This window comes from Eucyclogobius newberryi, unplaced genomic scaffold (genome assembly GCF_026437365.1).
Source record: "Eucyclogobius newberryi isolate DKJ021-1_F unplaced genomic scaffold, fEucNew1.0.hap1 SCAF_27, whole genome shotgun sequence".
In the NCBI taxonomy this organism is placed as follows: domain Eukaryota; kingdom Metazoa; phylum Chordata; class Actinopteri; order Gobiiformes; family Gobiidae; genus Eucyclogobius; species Eucyclogobius newberryi.
In genome coordinates, this window is record NW_027315912.1 from 917,608 (window position 1) to 937,990 (window position 20,383).

A 20,383-nucleotide genomic window follows, 5' to 3' on the forward strand; every position below is an offset into this window, starting at 1 on the left:
GAAGATAGAGAAGATATAGAAGATAGAGAAGATAGAGAAGATATAGAAGATAGAGATTAGAAGATAGAGAAGATAGAGAAGATTGAGTAGATATAGAGATTAAGAAGATAGAGAAGATAGAGAAGATAGAGAAGATAGAGAAGATAAAGAAGATAGAGAAGATAGAGAAGATATAGAAGATAGAAGATAAGAAGATAGAGAAGATATAGAAGATATAGAAGATAGTAGAGAAGATATAGAAGATATAGAAGATAGAGAAGATAGAGAAGATATAGAAGATAGAGAAGATATAGAAGATATAGAAGATAGAGAAGATAGAGAAGATATAGAAGATAGAGAAGATAGAAGAAGAGAAGATATGGAAGAAGAGAAGATAGAGAAGATAGAGAAGATATAGAAGATATAGAAGATATAGAAGATATAGAAGATAAAGAATATAGAGAAGATAGAGTAGATAGAGAAGATATAGAAGATAGAGAAGATAGAGAAGATATAGAAGAAAGAGAAGATAGAGAAGATATAGAAGATATAGAAGATATAGAAGATAAAGAATGATAGAGAAGATAGAGAAGATAAGAGAAGATAGAGAAGATATATAGATAGATAGGAGAAGATAGAGAAGATAGATATAGAAGATAGAGAAGATAGAGATTTAGATAGAGAAGATAGAGAAGATATAGAGATAGATTAGAAGATATTAGAAGATATAGAAGATAGAGAAGATAAGAGAAGATAGAGAAGATATAGAAGATAAAGAGATAGAGAAGATAGATAAGAAGATAGAGAAGATAGAGAAGATTAGAAGATAGAGAAGATAAAGAAGATATAGAAGATAGAGAGTAGAAGATAGAGAAGATATAGAAGATATAGAGAAGATAGAAGATAGAGAAGATAAGAAGATAGAAGATATAGAAGATAGAGAAGATAGAGAAGATATAAGATAGAAGATATAGAAGATAAAGAAGATAAGAAGATAGAGAAGATAAAGAAGATAGAGAAGATAGAGAGATATAGAAGATAGAGAAGATAAAGAAGATAGAGAAGATAGAGAAGATATAGAAGATAGAGAAGATAGAGAAGATATAGAAGATTAGAGATAGAGAAGATAGAGAAGATAAGAAGATATAGAAGATAAAGAAGATAGAGAAGATAGAAGAAGAGATAGAAGATAAAGAAGATATAGAAGATAGAGAAGATAAAGAAGATAGAGAAGATAGAGAAGATAGATAAGATATAGAAGATAGAGAAGATAGAGAAGATAGAGAAGATATAGAAGATATAGAGATAAAGAAGATAAAGAAGATAGAGAAGATATAGAAGATATAGAAGATAAGAAGATAGAGAAGATAGAGAAGATAGAGAAGATAGAGAATATAGAGAAGATATAGAAGATAAGAAGATAGAGATAGATAAGAAGATAGAGAAGATAGAGAGATATAAGATATAGATAGAGATATAGAATATAGAAGATATAGAAGATAGAGAAGATAAAGAAGATAGAGAAGATATAGAAGATAGAGAAGATAGAAGATAGATAAGATATAGAAGATAGAAGATATATAAGATAAGAATTGAAGATAATAAGATAGATAAGATAGATAATATAATAAGATAGAGAAGATATAGAAGATATATAGAGATATATAAGATAAAGAAGATAGAGAAGATAGATAGATATAGATAGAGATAGATAGAGAAGATAAAGAAGATAAAGAAGATATAGAGAGATATATAAGATAAAGAAGATATAGAGAATATAGAAATAGAAGATATAGAAGATATATAAGATAAAGATAATATAGATAAGATAAATAAGATATAGAAGATATAGAATATATAGAAGATATAGAAGATAGATAATATATATAAGATAAATAAGATAAAGAAGATATAGAGGATATAGAAGATAAATAGATAGATATAGAATATAATAGATAGAAGATATATCTATAAGAATATAAAGCTATATATAGATCATATAATAATATATATATCATACTAGATAACTAAGATAGATAAGAATAATATATAAGAAGATATAGAATATCATAACTTATCATACTACTCATACTCTCACTCTAACTCACTATACTCTCACTATCTCAATACATAATCATATAGAATAACTATATCTCTAATCATATATATAATATAATCTAAGATCAAGAATATATCTAATAAATAGATCTCTCACTCACCTCTACTCTATCTATAGACTAACGAATATCGAATAACTATCTACTCACCCTCCTACTCTCTCATCACTCCCTCCTCTCATCCTCTATCACTCACCTCACTCGCCTCACACTCCTCACACTCCTCTACTCACTCTCATACATATACTATCCTCATAATCAATACTCTACTCAGATACTAAGATATATCATAATATCATATATCATAGATAATATATAACGACTACATCCTCATCTATCTCTAATCCTACACTCCTCACTCTCCTCACTCTCCTCACTCCTCTCCTCACTCTCCTCACTCTCCTCACTCTCCTCACTCTCCTCACTCTCCTCACTCTCCTCACTCTCCTCACCCTCCTCACTCTCCTCACCCTCCTCACACTGGTCTTCCGTATGCCTCAGGCTGGAGATGAATGGCTGCTCGCTGGCTGCTCGCAGAGCTGCCAGTGCCTGAGCGGAGGACTGATCCAGTGTCACAACACCAGTTGTAAACCCACCACGGAGAGCTGCCAGCTGCACAATGGAGAGTACCAGTGCAGACCTCTAGGTACTCTCTCCCACTCTGTACTCTCACCTTCACTTTCTCCAATCACAAGGCAAATGCAGAATACGTGCTGTAAAACGGCTGTTTAGCCTGATTGACCTGCCATTTATGTTACAAATCTGATGCAGAGGACAAACTGGACGATATGCCATCGCTGAATTAAAACAGGTGCTCAGTTGAGGCGGTTGAAAACGGTTTAGTCTGTTCCAAAAGACAGAAATCCAATGCACTTAAAAGGCCAGAAAATTATGTTTTGAATTGTTGATTCTATGACAACTTTCTCCATTTTATCCACTCTGACATGAATAAAAGTTCTGTTTATTATGTCTGTTTTTTATTTTGTTGGTTGCTGCGCAGTAAGTAACCTCTTTGTTTAGGAAAAGGTTTTGTTGGCTTAGAATTGTGATGCATCTATTTGACTTTGTATCCATCCTTCTTTCAGGCATTTTGTCTTGCATTCATATTTGTTTTCATATTTCTTTTGAAGGAAATGGCATCTGCTCGGTATCGGGTGACCCCCACTACACCACATTTGACAAGCGCACCCACAACTACATGGGCGCCTGCTCTTACACCCTGAGCGAGTCGTGCAATGCTACCGGCCTCCCGTCCTTCAGCGTGCACACTCAGAACGAGCACCGCGGCAGCAACCGCAAAGTATCCTACGTACGAGCCGTGGGCATCAGCGTCCACAACGTCACTGTGGTGCTGGGCAAGAGCCGCGCTGTGCAGGTGAGCCTGAAGTGCATGTGAGCCTGAAGTGTACGTGAGGCTGAAGTGCATGTGAGCCTGAAGTGCACGTGAGCCTGAAGTGCACGTGAGCCTGAAGTGCATGTGAGCCTGAAGTGCATGTGAGCCTGAAGTGCAGGTGAGACTGAAGTGCAGGTGAGCCAGAAGTGCATGTGAGCCTGAAGTGCATATGAGCCAGAAGTGCATGTGAGCCTGAAGTGCATATGAGCCTGAAGTGCATGTGAGCCTGAAGTGCACGTGAGCCTGAAGTGCACGTGAGCCTGAAGTGCACGTGAGCCTGAAGTGCACGTGAGCCTGAAGTGCACGTGAGCCTGAAGTGCACGTGAGGCTGAAGTGCATGTGAGCCCGAAGTGCATGTGAGCCTGAAGTGCACGTGAACCCGAAGTGCATGTGAGCATGAAGTGCATGTGAGCCTGAAGTGTACGTGAGGCTGAAGTGCACGTGAGCCTGAAGTGCATGTGAGCCTGAAGTGTACGTGAGGCTGAAGTGCATGTGAGCCTGAAGTGCATGTGAGCCTGAAGTGTACGTGAGGCTGAAGTGCATGTGAGCCTGAAGTGCATGTGAGCCTGAAGTGCACGTGAGCCTGAAGTGCACGTGAGCCTGAAGTGCACGTGAGCCTGAAGTGCATGTGAGCCTGAAGTGCAGGTGAGCCTGAAGTGCAGGTGAGCCAGAAGTGCATGTGAGCCTGAAGTGCATATGAGCCAGAAGTGCATGTGAGCCTGAAGTGCATATGAGCCTGAAGTGCATGTGAGCCTGAAGTGCACATGAGCCTGAAGTGCATGTGAGCCTGAAGTGCATGTGAGCCTGAAGTGCATGTGAGCCTGAAGTGTACGTAAGGCTGAAGTGCATGTGAGACTGAAGTGAACGTGAGGCTGAAGTGCATGTGAGCCCGAAGTGCATGTGAGCCTGAAGTGCATGTGAGCCTGAAGTGCACGTCAGCCTGAAGTGCATGTGAGGCTGAAGTGCATGTGAGCCTGAAGTGCATATGAGCCTGAAGTGCATGTGAGCCTGAAGTGCACGTGAGCCTGAAGTGCATGTGAGCCTGAAGTGCATGTGAGCCTGAAGTGCACGTGAGCCTGAAGTGCACGTGAGGCTGAAGTGCATGTGAGCCCGAAGTGCATGTGAGCCTGAAGTGCACGTGAACCCGAAGTGCATGTGAGCATGAAGTGCATGTGAGCCTGAAGTGTACGTGAGGCTGAAGTGCAGGTGAGCCTGAAGTGCATGTGAGCCTGAAGTGTACGTGAGGCTGAAGTGCATGTGAGCCTGAAGTGCATGTGAGCCTGAAGTGTACGTGAGGCTGAAGTGCATGTGAGCCTGAAGTGCACGTGAGCCTGAAGTGCACGTGAGCCTGAAGTGCACGTGAGCCTGAAGTGCACGTGAGCCTGAAGTGCAGGTGAGCCTGAAGTGCAGGTGAGCCTGAAGTGCATGTGAGCCTGAAGTGCATATGAGCCAGAAGTGCATGTGAGCCTGAAGTGCACATGAGCCTGAAGTGCATGTGAGCCTGAAGTGCATGTGAGCCTGAAGTGTACGTAAGGCTGAAGTGCATGTGAGCCTGAAGTGAACGTGAGGCTGAAGTGCATGTGAGCCCGAAGTGCATGTGAGCCTGAAGTGCATGTGAGCCTGAAGTGCACGTCAGCCTGAAGTGCATGTGAGGCTGAAGTGCATGTGAGCCTGAATTGCACGTGAACCTGAAGTGTACGTGAGCCTGAAGTGCAGGTGAGCCTGAAGTGCACGTGAGCCTGAAGTGCATGTGAGCCTGAAGTGCATGTGAGGCTGAAGTGCATGTGAGCCTGAAGTGCACGTGAACCTGAAGTGTACGTGAACCTGAAGTGCATGTGAGGCTGAAGTGCATGTGAGCCTGAAGTGCACGTGAGCCTGAAGTGCGTGTGAGCCTGAAGTGCATGTGAGTCTGAAGTGTACGTGAGGCTGAAGTGCATGTGAGCCTGAAGTGCATGTGAGTCTGAAGTGTACGTGAGGCTGAAGTGCATGTGAACCTGAAGTGTACGTGAACCTGAAGTGCATGTGAGGCTGAAGTGCATGTGCGCCTGAAGTGCACGTGAACCTGAAGTGCATGTGAGCCTGAAGTGCACGTGAGCCTGAAGTGCATGTGAGCCTGAAGTGCATGTGAGCCTGAAGTGTACGTGAGGCTGAAGTGCACGTGAGCCTGAAGTGCATGTGAGCCTGAAGTGTACGAGAGGCTGAAGTGCATGTGAGCCTGAAGTGCATGTGAGCCTGAAGTGTACGTGAGGCTGAAGTGCATGTGAGCCTGAAGTGCATGTTAGCCTGAAGTGCACGTGAGCCTGAAGTGCACGTGAGCCTGAAGTGCATGTGAGCCTGAAGTGCATGTGAGCCTGAAGTGCAGGTGAGCCTGAAGTGCAGGTGAGCCAGAAGTGCATGTGAGCCTGAAGTGCATATGAGCCAGAAGTGCATGTGAGCCTGAAGTGCATATGAGCCTGAAGTGCATGTGAGCCTGAAGTGCACGTGAGCCTGAAGTGCATGTGAGCCTGAAGTGCATGTGAGCCTGAAGTGCATGTGAGCCTGAAGTGTACGTGAGGCTGAAGTGCACGTGAGCCTGAAGTGAACTTGAGGCTGAAGTGCACGTGAGCCCGAAGTGCATGTGAGCCCGAAGTGCATGTGAGCCTGAAGTGCACGTCAGCCTGAAGTGCATGTGAGGCTGAAGTGTATGTGAGCCTGAAGTGCACGTGAACCTGAAGTGTACGTGAGCCTGAAGTGCAGGTGAGCCTGAAGTGCATGTGAGCCTGAAGTGCATGTGAGCCTGAAGTGCATTTGAGGCTGAAGTGCATGTGAGCCTGAAGTGCACGTGAACCTGAAGTGTACGTGAACCTGAAGTGCATGTGAGGCTGAAGTGCATGTGAGCCTGAAGTGCACGTGAGCCTGAAGTGCATGTGAGCCTGAAGTGCATGTGAGTCTGAAGTGTACGTGAGGCTGAAGTGCATGTGAGCCTGAAGTGCATGTGAGTCTGAAGTGTACGTGAGGCTGAAGTGCATGTGAGCCTGAAGTGCACGTGAGGCTGAAGTGCACGTGAGCCTGAAATGCACGTGAGCCTGAAGTGCAGGTGAGCCTGAAGTGCAGGTGAGCCTGAAGTGCAGGTGAGCCTGAAGTGCACGTGAGCCTGAAGTGCATGTGAGGCTGAAGTGCATGTGAGGCTGAAGTGCATGTGAGCCTGAAGTGCACGTGAACCTGAAGTGTACGTGAACCTGAAGTGCATGTGAGGCTGAAGTGCATGTGAGCCTGAAGTGCACGTGAACCTGAAGTGCATGTGAGCCTGAAGTGCACGTGAGCCTGAAGTGCACGTGAGCCTGAAGTGCATGTGAGTCTGAAGTGTACGTGAGGCTGAAGTGCATGTGAGCCTGAAGTGCATGTGAGTCTGAAGTGTACGTGAGGCTGAAGTGCATTTGAGCCTGAAGTGCACGTGAGGCTGAAGTGCACGTGAGCCTGAAGTGCACGTGAGCCTGAAGTGCACGTGAGCCTGAAGTGCACGTGAGCCTGAAGTGCATGTGAGCCTGAAGTGCATGTGAGTCTGAAGTGTACGTGAGGCTGAAGTGCATGTGAGCCTGAAGTGCATGTGAGTCTGAGGTGTACGTGAGCCTGAAGTGCACGTGAGCCTGAAGTGCACGTGAGCCTGAAGTGCAGATGAGCCTGAAGTGCATGTGAGCCTGAAGTGCATGTGAGCCTGAAATTTATGTGAGGCTGAAGTGCATGTGAGCCTGAAGTGCACGTGAACCTGAAGTGCATGTGAGGCTGAAGTGCATGTGAGCCTGAAGTGCACGTGAACCTGAAGTGCATGTGAGCCTGAAGTGCACGTGAGCCTGAAGTGCATGTGAGCCTGAAGTGCATGTGAGCCTGAAGTGCACGTGAGGCTGAAGTACATGTGAGCCTGAAGTGCACATGAGGCTGAAGTGTACGTGAGCCTGAAGTGCATGTGAGCCTGAAGTGCACGTGAGCCTGAAGTGCATGTGAGCCTGAAGTGCATGTGAGTCTGAAGTGTACGTGAGGCTGAAGTGCATGTGAGCCTGAAGTGCATGTGAGTCTGAAGTGTACGTGAGGCTGAAGTGCATGTGAGCCTGAAGTGCACGTGAGGCTGAAGTGTACGTGAGCCTGAAGTGCACGTGAGCCTGAAGTGCATGTGAGCCTGAAGTGCAGGTGAGCCTGAAGTGCACGTGAGCCTGAAGTGCATGTGAGCCTGAAGTGCAGGTGAGCCTGAAGTGCACGTGAGCCTGAAGTGCAGGTGAGCCTGAAGTGCACGTGAGCCTGAAGTGTACGTGAGGCTGAAGTGCATGTGAGGCTGAAGTGCACGTGAGCCTGAAGTGCACGTGAACCTGAAGTGTACGTGAACCTGAAGTGCATGTGAGGCAGAAGTGCATGTGAGCCTGAAGTGCACGTGAGCCTGAAGTGCATGTGAGTCTGAAGTGTACGTGAGGCTGAAGTGCATGTGAGCCTGAAATGCATGTGAGTCTGAAGTGTACTTGAGGCTGAAGTGCATGTGAGCCTGAAGTGCACGTGAGGCTGAAGTGCACGTGAGCCTGAAGTGCACGTGAGCCTGAAGTGCACGTGAGCCTGAAGTGCATGTGAGCCTGAAGTTCATGTGAGTCTGAAGTGTACGTGAGGCTGAAGTGCATGTGAGCCTGAAGTGCATGTGAGCCTGAAGTGCATGTGAGTCTGAAGTGTACGTGAGGCTGAAGTGCATGTGAGCCTGAAGTGCATGTGAGGCTGAATTGCACGTGAGCCTGAAGTGCACGTGAGCCAGAAGTGCATGTGAGCCTGAAGTGCAGGTGAGCCTGAAGTGCATGTGAGCCTGAAGTGCATATGAGCCAGAAGTGCATGTGAGCCTGAAGTGCATATGAGCCTGAAGTGCAGGTGAGCCTGAAGTGCACATGAGCCTGAAGTGCATGTGAGCCTGAAGTGCATGTGAGCCTGAAGTGCATGTGAGCCTGAAGTGTACGTAAGGCTGAAGTGCATGTGAGCCTGAAGTGAACGTGAGGCTGAAGTGCATGTGAGCCCGAAGTGCATTTGAGCCTGAAGTGCATGTGAGCCTGAAGTGCACGTCAGCCTGAAGTGCATGTGAGGTTGAAGTGCATGTGAGCCTGAATTGCACGTGAACCTGAAGTGTACGTGAGCCTGAAGTGCAGGTGAGCCTGAAGTGCATGTGAGCCTGAAGTGCGTGTGAGCCTGAAGTGCATGTGAGGCTGAAGTGCATGTGAGCCTGAAGTGCACGTGAACCTGAAGTGTACGTGAACCTGAAGTGCATGTGAGGCTGAAGTGCATGTGAGCCTGAAGTGCACGTGAGCCTGAAGTGCATGTGAGCCTGAAGTGCATGTGAGTCTGAAGTGTACGTGAGGCTGAAGTGCATGTGAGCCTGAAGTGTATGTGAGTCTGAAGTGTACGTGAGGCTGAAGTGCATGTGAACCTGAAGTGTACGTGAACCTGAAGTGCATGTGAGGCTGAAGTGCATGTGCGCCTGAAGTGCACGTGAACCTGAAGTGCATGTGAGCCTGAAGTGCACGTGATTCTGAAGTGCATGTGAGCCTGAAGTGCATGTGAGCCTGAAGTGCACGTGAGGCTGAAGTGCACGTGAGCCTGAAGTGCAGGTGAGCCTGAAGTGCACGTGAGCCTGAAGTGCACGTGAGCCTGAAGTGCAGGTGAGCCTGAAGTGCAGGTGAGCCTGAAGTGCAGGTGAGCCTGAAGTGCACGTGAGCCTGAAGTGCATGTGAGGCTGAAGTGCATGTGAGGCTGAAGTGCATGTGAGCCTGAAGTGCACGTGAACCTGAAGTGTACGTGAACCTGAAGTGCATGTGAGGCTGAAGTGCATGTGAGCCTGAAGTGCACGTGAACCTGAAGTGCATGTGAGCCTGAAGTGCACGTGAGCCTGAAGTGCACGTGAGCCTGAAGTGCACGTGAGTCTGAAGTGTACGTGAGGCTGAAGTGCATGTGAGCCTGAAGTGCATGTGAGTCTGAAGTGTACGTGAGGCTGAAGTGCATTTGAGCCTGAAGTGCACGTGAGGCTGAAGTGCACGTGAGCCTGAAGTGCACGTGAGCCTGAAGTGCACGTGAGCCTGAAGTGCATGTGAGCCTGAAGTGCATGTGAGTCTGAAGTGTACGTGAGGCTGAAGTGCATGTGAGCCTGAAATGCATGTGAGTCTGAAGTGTACGTGAGCCTGAAGTGCACGTGAGCCTGAAGTGCATGTGAGCCTGAAGTGCAGGTGAGCCTGAAGTGCATGTGAGCCTGAAGTGCATGTGAGCCTGAAGTGCATGTGAGGCTGAAGTGCATGTGAGCCTGAAGTGCACGTGAACCTGAAGTGCATGTGAGGCTGAAGTGCATGTGATCCTGAAGTGCACGTGAACCTGAAGTGCATGTGAGCCTGAAGTGCACGTGAGCCTGAAGTGCATGTGAGCCTGAAGTGCATGTGAGCCTGAAGTGCACGTGAGGCTGAAGTGCATGTGAGCCTGAAGTGCACGTGAGGCTGAAGTGCACGTGAGCCTGAAGTGCATGTGAGCCTGAAGTGCACGTGAGCCTGAAGTGCATGTGAGTCTGAAGTGTACGTGAGGCTGAAGTGCATGTGAGCCTGAAGTGCATGTGAGTCTGAAGTGTACGTGAGGCTGAAGTGCATGTGAGCCTGAAGTGCACGTGAGGCTGAAGTGTACGTGAGCCTGAAGTGCACGTGAGCCTGAAGTGCATGTGAGCCTGAAGTGCAGGTGAGCCTGAAGTGCACGTGAGCCTGAAGTGCATGTGAGCCTGAAGTGCAGGTGAGCCTGAAGTGCACGTGAGCCTGAAGTGCAGGTGAGCCTGAAGTGCACGTGAGCCTGAAGTGTACGTGAGGCTGAAGTGCATGTGAGGCTGAAGTGCATGTGAGCCTGAAGTGCACGTGAACCTGAAGTGTACGTGAACCTGAAGTGCATGTGAGGCTGAAGTGCATGTGAGCCTGAAGTGCACGTGAGCCTGAAGTGCATGTGAGTCTGAAGTGTACTTGAGGCTGAAGTGCATGTGAGCCTGAAGTGCACGTGAGGCTGAAGTGCACGTGAGCCTGAAGTGCACGTGAGCCTGAAGTGCATGTGAGCCTGAAGTTCATGTGAGTCTGAAGTGTACGTGAGGCTGAAGTGCATGTGAGCCTGAAGTGCATGTGAGGCTGAAGTGCATGTGAGCCTGAAGTGCACGTGAGCCTGAAGTGCATGTGAGCCTGAAGTGCAGGTGAGCCTGAAGTGCATGTGAGCCTGAAGTGCATGTGAGGCTGAAGTGCATGTGAGCCTGAAGTGCATGTGAGCCTGAAGTGCATGTGAGCCTGAAGTGCATGTGAGGCTGTACGTGAGCCTGAAGTGCACGTGAACCTGAAGTGCATGTGAGCCTGAAGTGCATGTGAGCCTGAAGTGCATGTGAGGCTGAAGTGCATGTGAGCCTGAAGTGCACGTGAACCTGAAGTGCACGTGAGGCTGAAGTGCACGTGAGCCTGAAGTGCATGTGAGCCTGAAGTATATATACTATATATATATATCTTTAAAAATCCAAATAATATATAATATATTTTCATATATAATCATAATACACATTAAAAAAGGTCCTCGTGTTCTCCAGTGACAGTGTCTGTACTCTTCAGGTGAATGGGCGTGCTGCTGTCCCGCCCCTCACTGTGGGCGGAGTGCACATTTACCTGAGTGGCAAGTTTGTGGTGTTAGAGACGACCTTTGGCCTAAGAGTGCGCTTTGATGGTAACCACCACGCTGATGTTACCGTGCCAACCTCCTACAACGGCCTGCTGTGTGGCATGTGTGGTGAGTCCTGCAGCTGGACACACAGGACACAGCACAAGCCTACGCACATGTGTGGGGTTTAAACTGGGTTTAAATGGGGTTTAAATGGGGTTTGAACAGGGTTTATTGAAATGGGGTTGGAACGGGGTTCAAATGGGGTTCAAACATAGTTTTGTGTGCACATCACAGACAAGAGGAGTCAGAGCCTGAGGCAGGAGTTTTGGCAGGTGCTGTGTCTACTGTCAGGGCTTTGACTCACTGCTGCAGAGAAACCTCTAGTCATCTTTTTTTCTTTCTTTAAATCCATCCATCTTCTTCTTTTGCTTATCCGGGGCCGGGTCGCGGGGGAACCATCCAAGCAGGGACTCACAGACTTCCCTCTTCCCAGACACTTCCTCTAACTCCTCCGGGGGGATCCCGAGGCGTTCCCAGGCCAGCCGAGAGACATAGTCTCTCCAGCGTGTCCTGGGTCTTCCCCGGGGCCTCTTCCCGGTGGGACATGCCTGAAACACCTCCCGAGGGAGGCGCCCAGGAGGCATCTGGAACAGATGCCCGAGCCACCTCAGCTGGCTCCTCTCGACGTGGAGGAGCAGCGGCTCTACTCCGAGCTCCCCCCGTGTGGCCGAGCTCCTCACCTTATCTCTAAGGGAGCGCCCAGCCACACGGCGGAGGAAACTCATTTCGACCGCTTGTATCCGCGATCTTGTTCTTTCGGTCACTACCCAAAGCTCATGACCATAGGTGAGGGTAGGAACGTAGACCGACCGGTAAATAGAGAGCTTTGCCTTTCGGCTCAGCTCCCTCTTCACCACAACGGTCCGATGCAGAGACTGCATCACTGCAGCCGCTGCACCGATCCAACTGTCGATCTCACGCTCCATCCTTCCCTCACTCGTGAACAAGACCCCGAGATACTTGAACTCCTCCACTTGGGGCAAGAACACCCCACCCACCTGGAGAGGGCAGGACACCTTTTTCCAGGTGAGAACCATGGCCTCGGATTTGGAGCTGATTCTCATCCCAGCCGCTTCCCTCTCGTCCCAGTGCAGCTGCAGGTCCAGGTTTGATGGAGCCGTCAGGACAACATCGTCTGCAAACAGCAGAGATGAGATCCTGTGGTCCCCAAACCGGACACCCTGCTCCTAGAAATTCAATCCGTAAAAACAATGAACAGAACCGGTGACAAAGGGCAGTCCTGAGGAGTCCAACATGCACTGGGAACAAGTCTGAGATTTTTAAATCCAAGGAACAGTTTTTTCTTCTAGGATTTCCACATGGTTAAGTGGGTGAAGGTTAGAGTTATGGTTATGGTTATGGTTAGGGCTCCATCATTCTTCCTGTTGTCTCATCACAGGTAACTTCAATGGAAACCCCAAAGATGACAACCTGAAGTCAGACAACATTCCGGCGGCCAACACCAACGAGCTGGGGGACAGCTGGCAGGTGCCGGACCCTCGGCCTGAGTAAGTCTGATGCTCCTCACACCCACAGCCAGAGGGCGCTGTGTTGGAGAGTAACAAAGAACCACATTTAAAGTACTATTCGTAGGTAACATTTTTAGCTATCTGTTCTGTACTTTTTACAGTGGATACTTTTTCCTTTTATGCCACTACATTTGAGAGCAGGATCTGTACTTTTTACTGCACAGCATTTTTTAACTGGGCTGAAAAGTAGACAGTACTTTTCACATGATTTTAGAAGTCATGTTTAGCATTTTTATGGTTTTCCCAGCTTTGAGTAAACTAAATATACACATAAAACTCAATATTGACCAGAAATGAGCTTAATTCTTCCAAAAACTGTGTGAATACTTTTCACTCTTCAAGTACACTTTTAAACAGGTACCTCCAAACTGTGTGCTACTTTGATTTTATATTTTGTATCTATTCTTTAGCTCCTGTATCACTCCAGTGACCACTGTGTTCTTTCAGCTGCACAAACGGGGGAGGTCAGGAGGACTGTGAGCCCAAGGTGGAGGAGGAGGCCAAGAAGCCCACCAGCTGCGGCATGATCACTGACCCTAACGGTAATACACATGGCAAAGGGGAGGAGCTATGAGGGAGGGGCGGAATCAGAGGCACTCACTGCGAAGTCTTTGGTTTTTCAGGTATTTTTAAGCCGTGTCATTCGGTGGTTCTTCCTGGGCCGTTCTTTGAGAACTGTGTGTACGACATGTGTGCCACTGGGGGCCAGACGGTGGCGCTGTGCCAGTCCATAGAGAGCTACGCTGACATGTGTGCTGCAGCCGGAGTGGCCATCGCCTGGAGGAGCAGCACCTTCTGCCGTGAGTCTGAGTGTGCCGGCCTAACCATGAGCTGAACTTTGATCAGGACGGGATTCCACCTCGGGACGTCTGTCACAATGACCCACGACCTCTGGGTTTTTTGTGTCATGCAGGATAAACAATGTCATGATTATTAATTGACTTGTTTTTACTGAAATATCAGACTGATAAACACATTCATGTGTTTAGAGTTGCTTCTTGGGTTTGTCTTGAGCGTTAAGTGCGTGTATTGTAGCTTGATACGTTCAAATCATATTTCTTATACTTAAATTTAACCTTTCATCAAAAGCGTCCAAACTTCCCCAAAGAGCCTTCAGGCTGCTTCTGTTGCCATGGATTTATTGTTGTTTGTTTTGTGTTTTAATTGGAAAATGGTCTGTGGAAAATAAATATTATTCTTTTAGTTCAAATCTGGACCTAAAATGAGACATTTAGAAGCAATATTGTCTCGATCACTGACATGAACATCACACTAGGTTTACCTGAGGAGCTCTGAGTTAACGGGAAAACAAGAGATTAAATATAAAAGTTAATGTTTCACAGGACGAGAAACACAGACAACGTTTGTATCGATTGTATTTAGGTCCCTAAAAGGAATCGTGTTTGCACAAGAGGGTTTAGACAAAGAGCATAATCCAGAGTGTTGTCCTCTGCCCACAGCTCTGAAGTGCCCTCCTGGCAGTGAGTACAGCCCCTGCACCTCGGCCTGTGCCCAGCCCAGCTGTCAGGAGCCTGCAGGCCACGGGGGCCCCTGTGATCTGCCCTGTGTGGAGGGTTGTGTGTGCGCCCCTGGGCTGGTGCTCAGTGGTGACAAATGTGTGGCCCTCAGTGAGTGTGGCTGCGCAGACGAGGACGGGAAGTACAGACCGGTACGAGACTCTCTGAATATCACACTTTCCTCAAATCCAGCGCTAAGACTAATCCACGTGGACACTGCCCTCTGCAGGTGGGAGGCAGCTGGTTCAGTGAGCTGGACTGCTCAGAGCGCTGCACGTGCGCCAGTAACAACAACGTGACGTGTGAGCCGTGGCAGTGCAGCCCGGCGCAGGAGTGTGGGCTGCAGGAGGGCGTGCTGGACTGTCACTCCACAGGTGGGCGCTACTGCACTGCACACCACACCTATACTGCACCTGCGCACATTCACCCTGTCACAACACGCTACTGCACTGCACACCACACCTATGCTGCACCTGCGCACATTCACCCTGTCACAACACGCTACTGCACTGCACACCACACCTATGCTGCACCTGCGCACATTCACCCTGTCACAACACGCTACTGCACTGCACACCACACTTATGCTGCACCTGCGCACATTCACCCTGTCACAACACGCTACTGCACTGCACACCACACCTATGCTGCACCTGCGCACATTCACCCTGTCACAACACGCTACTGCACTGCACACCACACCTATGCTGCACCTGCGCACATTCACCCTGTCACAACACGCTACTGCACTGCACACCACACCTATGCTGCACCTGCGCACATTCACCCTGTCACAACACGCTACTGCACTGCACACCACACCTATGCTGCACCTGCGCACATTCACCCTGTCACAACACGCTACTGCACTGCACACCACACCTATGCTGCACCTGCGCACATTCACCCTGTCACAACACGCTACTGCACTGCACACCACACCTATGCTGCACCTGCGCACATTCACCCTGTCACAACACGCTACTGCACTGCACACCACACCTATGCTGCACCTGCGCACATTCACCCTGTCACAACACGCTACTGCACTGCACACCACACCTATGCTGCACCTGCGCACATTCACCCTGTCACAACACGCTACTGCACTGCACACCACACCTATGCTGCACCTGCGCACATTCACCCTGTCACAACACGCTACTGCACTGCACACCACACCTATGCTGCACCTGCGCACATTCACCCTGTCACAACACGCTACTGCACTGCACACCACACCTATGCTGCACCTGCGCACATTCACCCTGTCACAACACGCTACTGCACTGCACACCACACCTATGCTGCACCTGCGCACATTCACCCTGTCACAACACGCTACTGCACTGCACACCACACCTATGCTGCACCTGCGCACATTCACCCTGTCACAACACGCTACTGCACTGCACACCACACCTATGCTGCACCTGCGCACATTCACCCTGTCACAACACGCTACTGCACTGCACACCACACCTATGCTGCACCTGCGCACATTAGCCCTGTCACAACACGCTACTGCACTGCACACCACACCTATGCTGCACCTGCGCACATTCACCCTGTCACAACACGCTACTGCACTGCACACCACACCTATGCTGCACCTGCGCACATTCACCCTGTCACAACACGCTACTGCACTGTACACCACACCTATGCTGCACCTGCGCACATTCACCCTGTCACAACACGCTACTGCACTGCACACCACACCTGTGCTGCACCTGCGCACATTCACCCTGTCACAACACGCTACTGCACTGCACACCACACCTATACTGCACCTGCGCACATTCACCCTGTCACAACACGCTACTGCACTGCACACCACACCTATGCTGCACCTGCGCACATTCACCCTGTCACAACACGCTACTGCACTGCACACCACACCTATGCTGCACCTGCGCACATTCACCCTGTCACAACACGCTACTGCACTGCACACCACACGACTGTGCTGCACCTGCGCACATTCACCCTGTCACAACACGCTACTGCACTGCACACCACACCTATGCTGCACCTGCGCACATTCACCCTGTCACAACACGCTACTGCACTGCACACCACACCTATGCTGCACCTGCGCACATTCACCCTGTCACAACACGCTACTGCACTGCACACCACACCTATGCTGCACCTGCGCACATTCACCCTGTCACAACACGCTACTGCACTGCACACCACACCTATGCTGCACCTGCGCACATTCACCCTGTCACAACACGCTACTGCACTGCACACCACACCTATGCTGCACCTGCGCACATTCACCCTGTCACAACACGCTACTGCACTGCACACCACACCTATGCTGCACCTGCGCACATTCACCCTGTCACAACACGCTACTGCACTGCACACCACACCTATGCTGCACCTGCGCACATTCACCCTGTCACAACACGCTACTGCACTGCACACCACACCTATGCTGCACCTGCGCACATTCACCCTGTCACAACACGCTACTGCACTGCACACCACACCTATGCTGCACCTGCGCACATTCACCCTGTCACAACACGCTACTGCACTGCACACCACACCTATGCTGCACCTGCGCACATTCACCCTGTCACAACACGCTACTGCACTGCACACCACACCTATGCTGCACCTGCGCACATTCACCCTGTCACAACACGCTACTGCACTGCACACCACACCTATGCTGCACCTGCGCACATTCACCCTGTCACAACACGCTACTGCACTGCACACCACACCTATGCTGCACCTGCGCACATTCACCCTGTCACAACACGCTACTGCACTGCACACCACACCTATGCTGCACCTGCGCACATTCACCCTGTCACAACACGCTACTGCACTGCACACCACACCTATACTGCACCTGCGCACATTCACCCTGTCACAACACGCTACTGCACTGCACACCACACCTATGCTGCACCTGCGCACATTCACCCTGTCACAACACGCTACTGCACTGCACACCACACCTATGCTGCACCTGCGCACATTCACCCTGTCACAACACGCTACTGCACTGCACACCACACGACTGTGCTGCACCTGCGCACATTCACCCTGTCACAACACGCTACTGCACTGTACACCACACCTATGCTGCACCTGCGCACATTCACCCTGTCACAACACGCTACTGCACTGCACACCACACCTGTGCTGCACCTGCGCACATTCACCCTGTCACAACACGCTACTGCACTGCACACCACACCTATACTGCACCTGCGCACATTCACCCTGTCACAACACGCTACTGCACTGCACACCACACCTATGCTGCACCTGCGCACATTCACCCTGTCACAACACGCTACTGCACTGCACACCACACCTATGCTGCACCTGCGCACATTCACCCTGTCACAACACGCTACTGCTCTGCACACCACACCTATGCTGCATCTGCGCACATTCACCCTGTCACAACACGCTACTGCACTGCACACCACACCTATGCTGCACCTGCGCACATTCACCCTGTCACAACACGCTACTGCACTGCACACCACACCTATGCTGCACCTGCGCACATTCACCCTGTCACAACACGCTACTGCACTGCACACCACACCTATGCTGCACCTGCGCACATTCACCTTGTCACAACACGCTACTGCACTGCACACCACACGACTGTGCTGCACCTGCGCACATTCACCCTGTCACAACACGCTACTGCACTGCACACCACACGACTGTGCTTCACCTGCGCACATTCACCCTGTCACAACACGCTACTGCACTGCACACCACACCTATGCTGCACCTGCGCACATTCACCCTGTCACAACACGCTACTGCACTGCACACCACACCTATGCTGCACCTGCGCACATTCACCCTGTCACAACACGCTACTGCACTGCACACCACACCTATGCTGCACCTGCGCACATTCACCCTGTCACAACACGCTACTGCACTGCACACCACACCTATGCTGCACCTGCGCACATTAGCCCTGTCACAACACGCTACTGCACTGCACACCACACCTATGCTGCACCTGCGCACATTCACCCTGTCACAACACGCTACTGCACTGCACACCACACCTATGCTGCACCTGCGCACATTCACCCTGTCACAACACGCTACTGCACTGCACACCACACCTATGCTGCACCTGCGCACATTCACCCTGTCACAACACGCTACTGCACTGCACACCACACGACTGTGCTGCACCTGCGCACATTCACCCTGTCACAACACGCTACTGCACACCACACCTATGCTGCACCTGCGCACATTCACCCTGTCACAACACGCTACTGCACTGCACACTACACCTATGCTGCACCTGCGCACATTCACCCTGTCACAACACGCTACTGCACTGCACACCACACGACTGTGCTGCACCTGCGCACATTCACCCTGTCACAACACGCTACTGCACTGCACACCACACGATTGTGCTGCACCTGCGCACATTCACCCTGTCACAACACGCTACTGCACTGCACACCACACGACTCTGCTGCACCTGCGCACATTCACCTTGTCACAACACGCTACTGCACTGCACACCACACCTGTGCTGCACCTGCGCACATTCACCCTGTCACAACACGCTACTGCACTGCACACCACACGACTGTGCTGCACCTGCGCACATTCACCCTGTCACAACACGCTACTGCACTGCACACCACACCTATGCTGCACCTGCGCACATTCACCCTGTCACAACACGCTACTGCACTGCACACCACACGATTGTGCTGCACCTGCGCACATTCACCCTGTCACAACACGCTACTGCACTGCACACCACACGACTCTGCTGCACCTGCGCACATTCACCTTGTCACAACACGCTACTGCACTGCACACCACACCTGTGCTGCACCTGCGCACATTCACCCTGTCACAACACGCTACTGCACTGCACACCACACGACTGTGCTGCACCTGCGCACATTCACCCTGTCACAACACGCTACCGCACTGCACACCACACCTATGCTGCACCTGCGCACATTCACCCTGTCACAACACGCTACTGCACTGCACACCACACGACTGTGCTGCACCTGCGCACATTCACCCTGTCACAACACGCTACTGCACTGCACACCACACGACTCTGCTGCACCTGCGCACATTCACCTTGTCACAACACGCTACCGCACTGCACACCACACCTATGCTGCACCTGCGCACATTCACCCTGTCACAACACGCTACTGCACTGCACACCACACGACTGTGCTGCACCTGCGCACATTCACCCTGTCACAACACGCTACTGCACTGCACACCACACCTATGCTGCACCTGCGCACATTCACCCTGTCACAACACGCTACTGCACTGCACACCACACCTATGCTGCACCTGCGCACATTCACCCTGTCACAACACGCTACTGCACTGCACACCACACCTATGCTGCACCTGCGCACATTCACCCTGTCACAACACGCTACTGCACTGCACACCACACCTATGCTGCACCTGCGCACATTCACCCTGTCACAACACGCTACTGCACTGCACACCACACCTATGCTGCACCTGCGCACATTCACCCTGTCACAACACGCTACTGCACTGCACACCACACCTATGCTGCACCTGCGCACATTCACCCTGTCACAACACGCTACTGCACTGCACACCACACCTATGCTGCACCTGCGCACATTCACCCTGTCACAACACGCTACTGCACTGTACACCACACCTATGCTGCACCTGCGCACATTCACCCTGTCACAACACGCTACTGCACTGCACACCACACCTGTGCTGCACCTGCGCACATTCACCCTGTCACAACACGCTACTGCACTGCACACCACACCTATACTGCACCTGCGCACATTCACCCTGTCACAACACGCTACTGCACTGCACACCACACCTATGCTGCACCTGCGCACATTCACCCTGTCACAACACGCTACTGCACTGCACACCACACCTATGCTGCACCTGCGCACATTCACCCTGTCACAACACGCTACTGCACTGCACACCACACGACTGTGCTGCACCTGCGCACATTCACCCTGTCACAACACGCTCCTGCTCTGCACACCACACCTATGCTGCATCTGCGCACATTCACCCTGTCACAACACGCTACTGCACTGCACACCACAC

At 50.4% G+C, this 20,383-nt stretch overlaps 1 protein-coding gene across 1 annotated transcript in view; it reads left to right on the plus strand.

Moving 5' to 3' along the window:
* The window catches only part of zanl (zonadhesin, like), a 113,095-nt gene that overhangs the window by 45,479 nt on the left and 47,233 nt on the right, over positions 1–20,383 (plus strand). The window contains exons 27-34 of the mRNA XM_072459746.1: positions 2,598–2,742; positions 3,227–3,471; positions 11,100–11,274; positions 12,608–12,716; positions 13,185–13,279; positions 13,361–13,537; positions 14,198–14,406; positions 14,484–14,628. Coding sequence (XP_072315847.1) covers positions 2,598–2,742; positions 3,227–3,471; positions 11,100–11,274; positions 12,608–12,716; positions 13,185–13,279; positions 13,361–13,537; positions 14,198–14,406; positions 14,484–14,628 — 1,300 coding nt within the window. The remainder of the gene's footprint in view (positions 1–2,597; positions 2,743–3,226; positions 3,472–11,099; positions 11,275–12,607; positions 12,717–13,184; positions 13,280–13,360; positions 13,538–14,197; positions 14,407–14,483; positions 14,629–20,383) is intronic.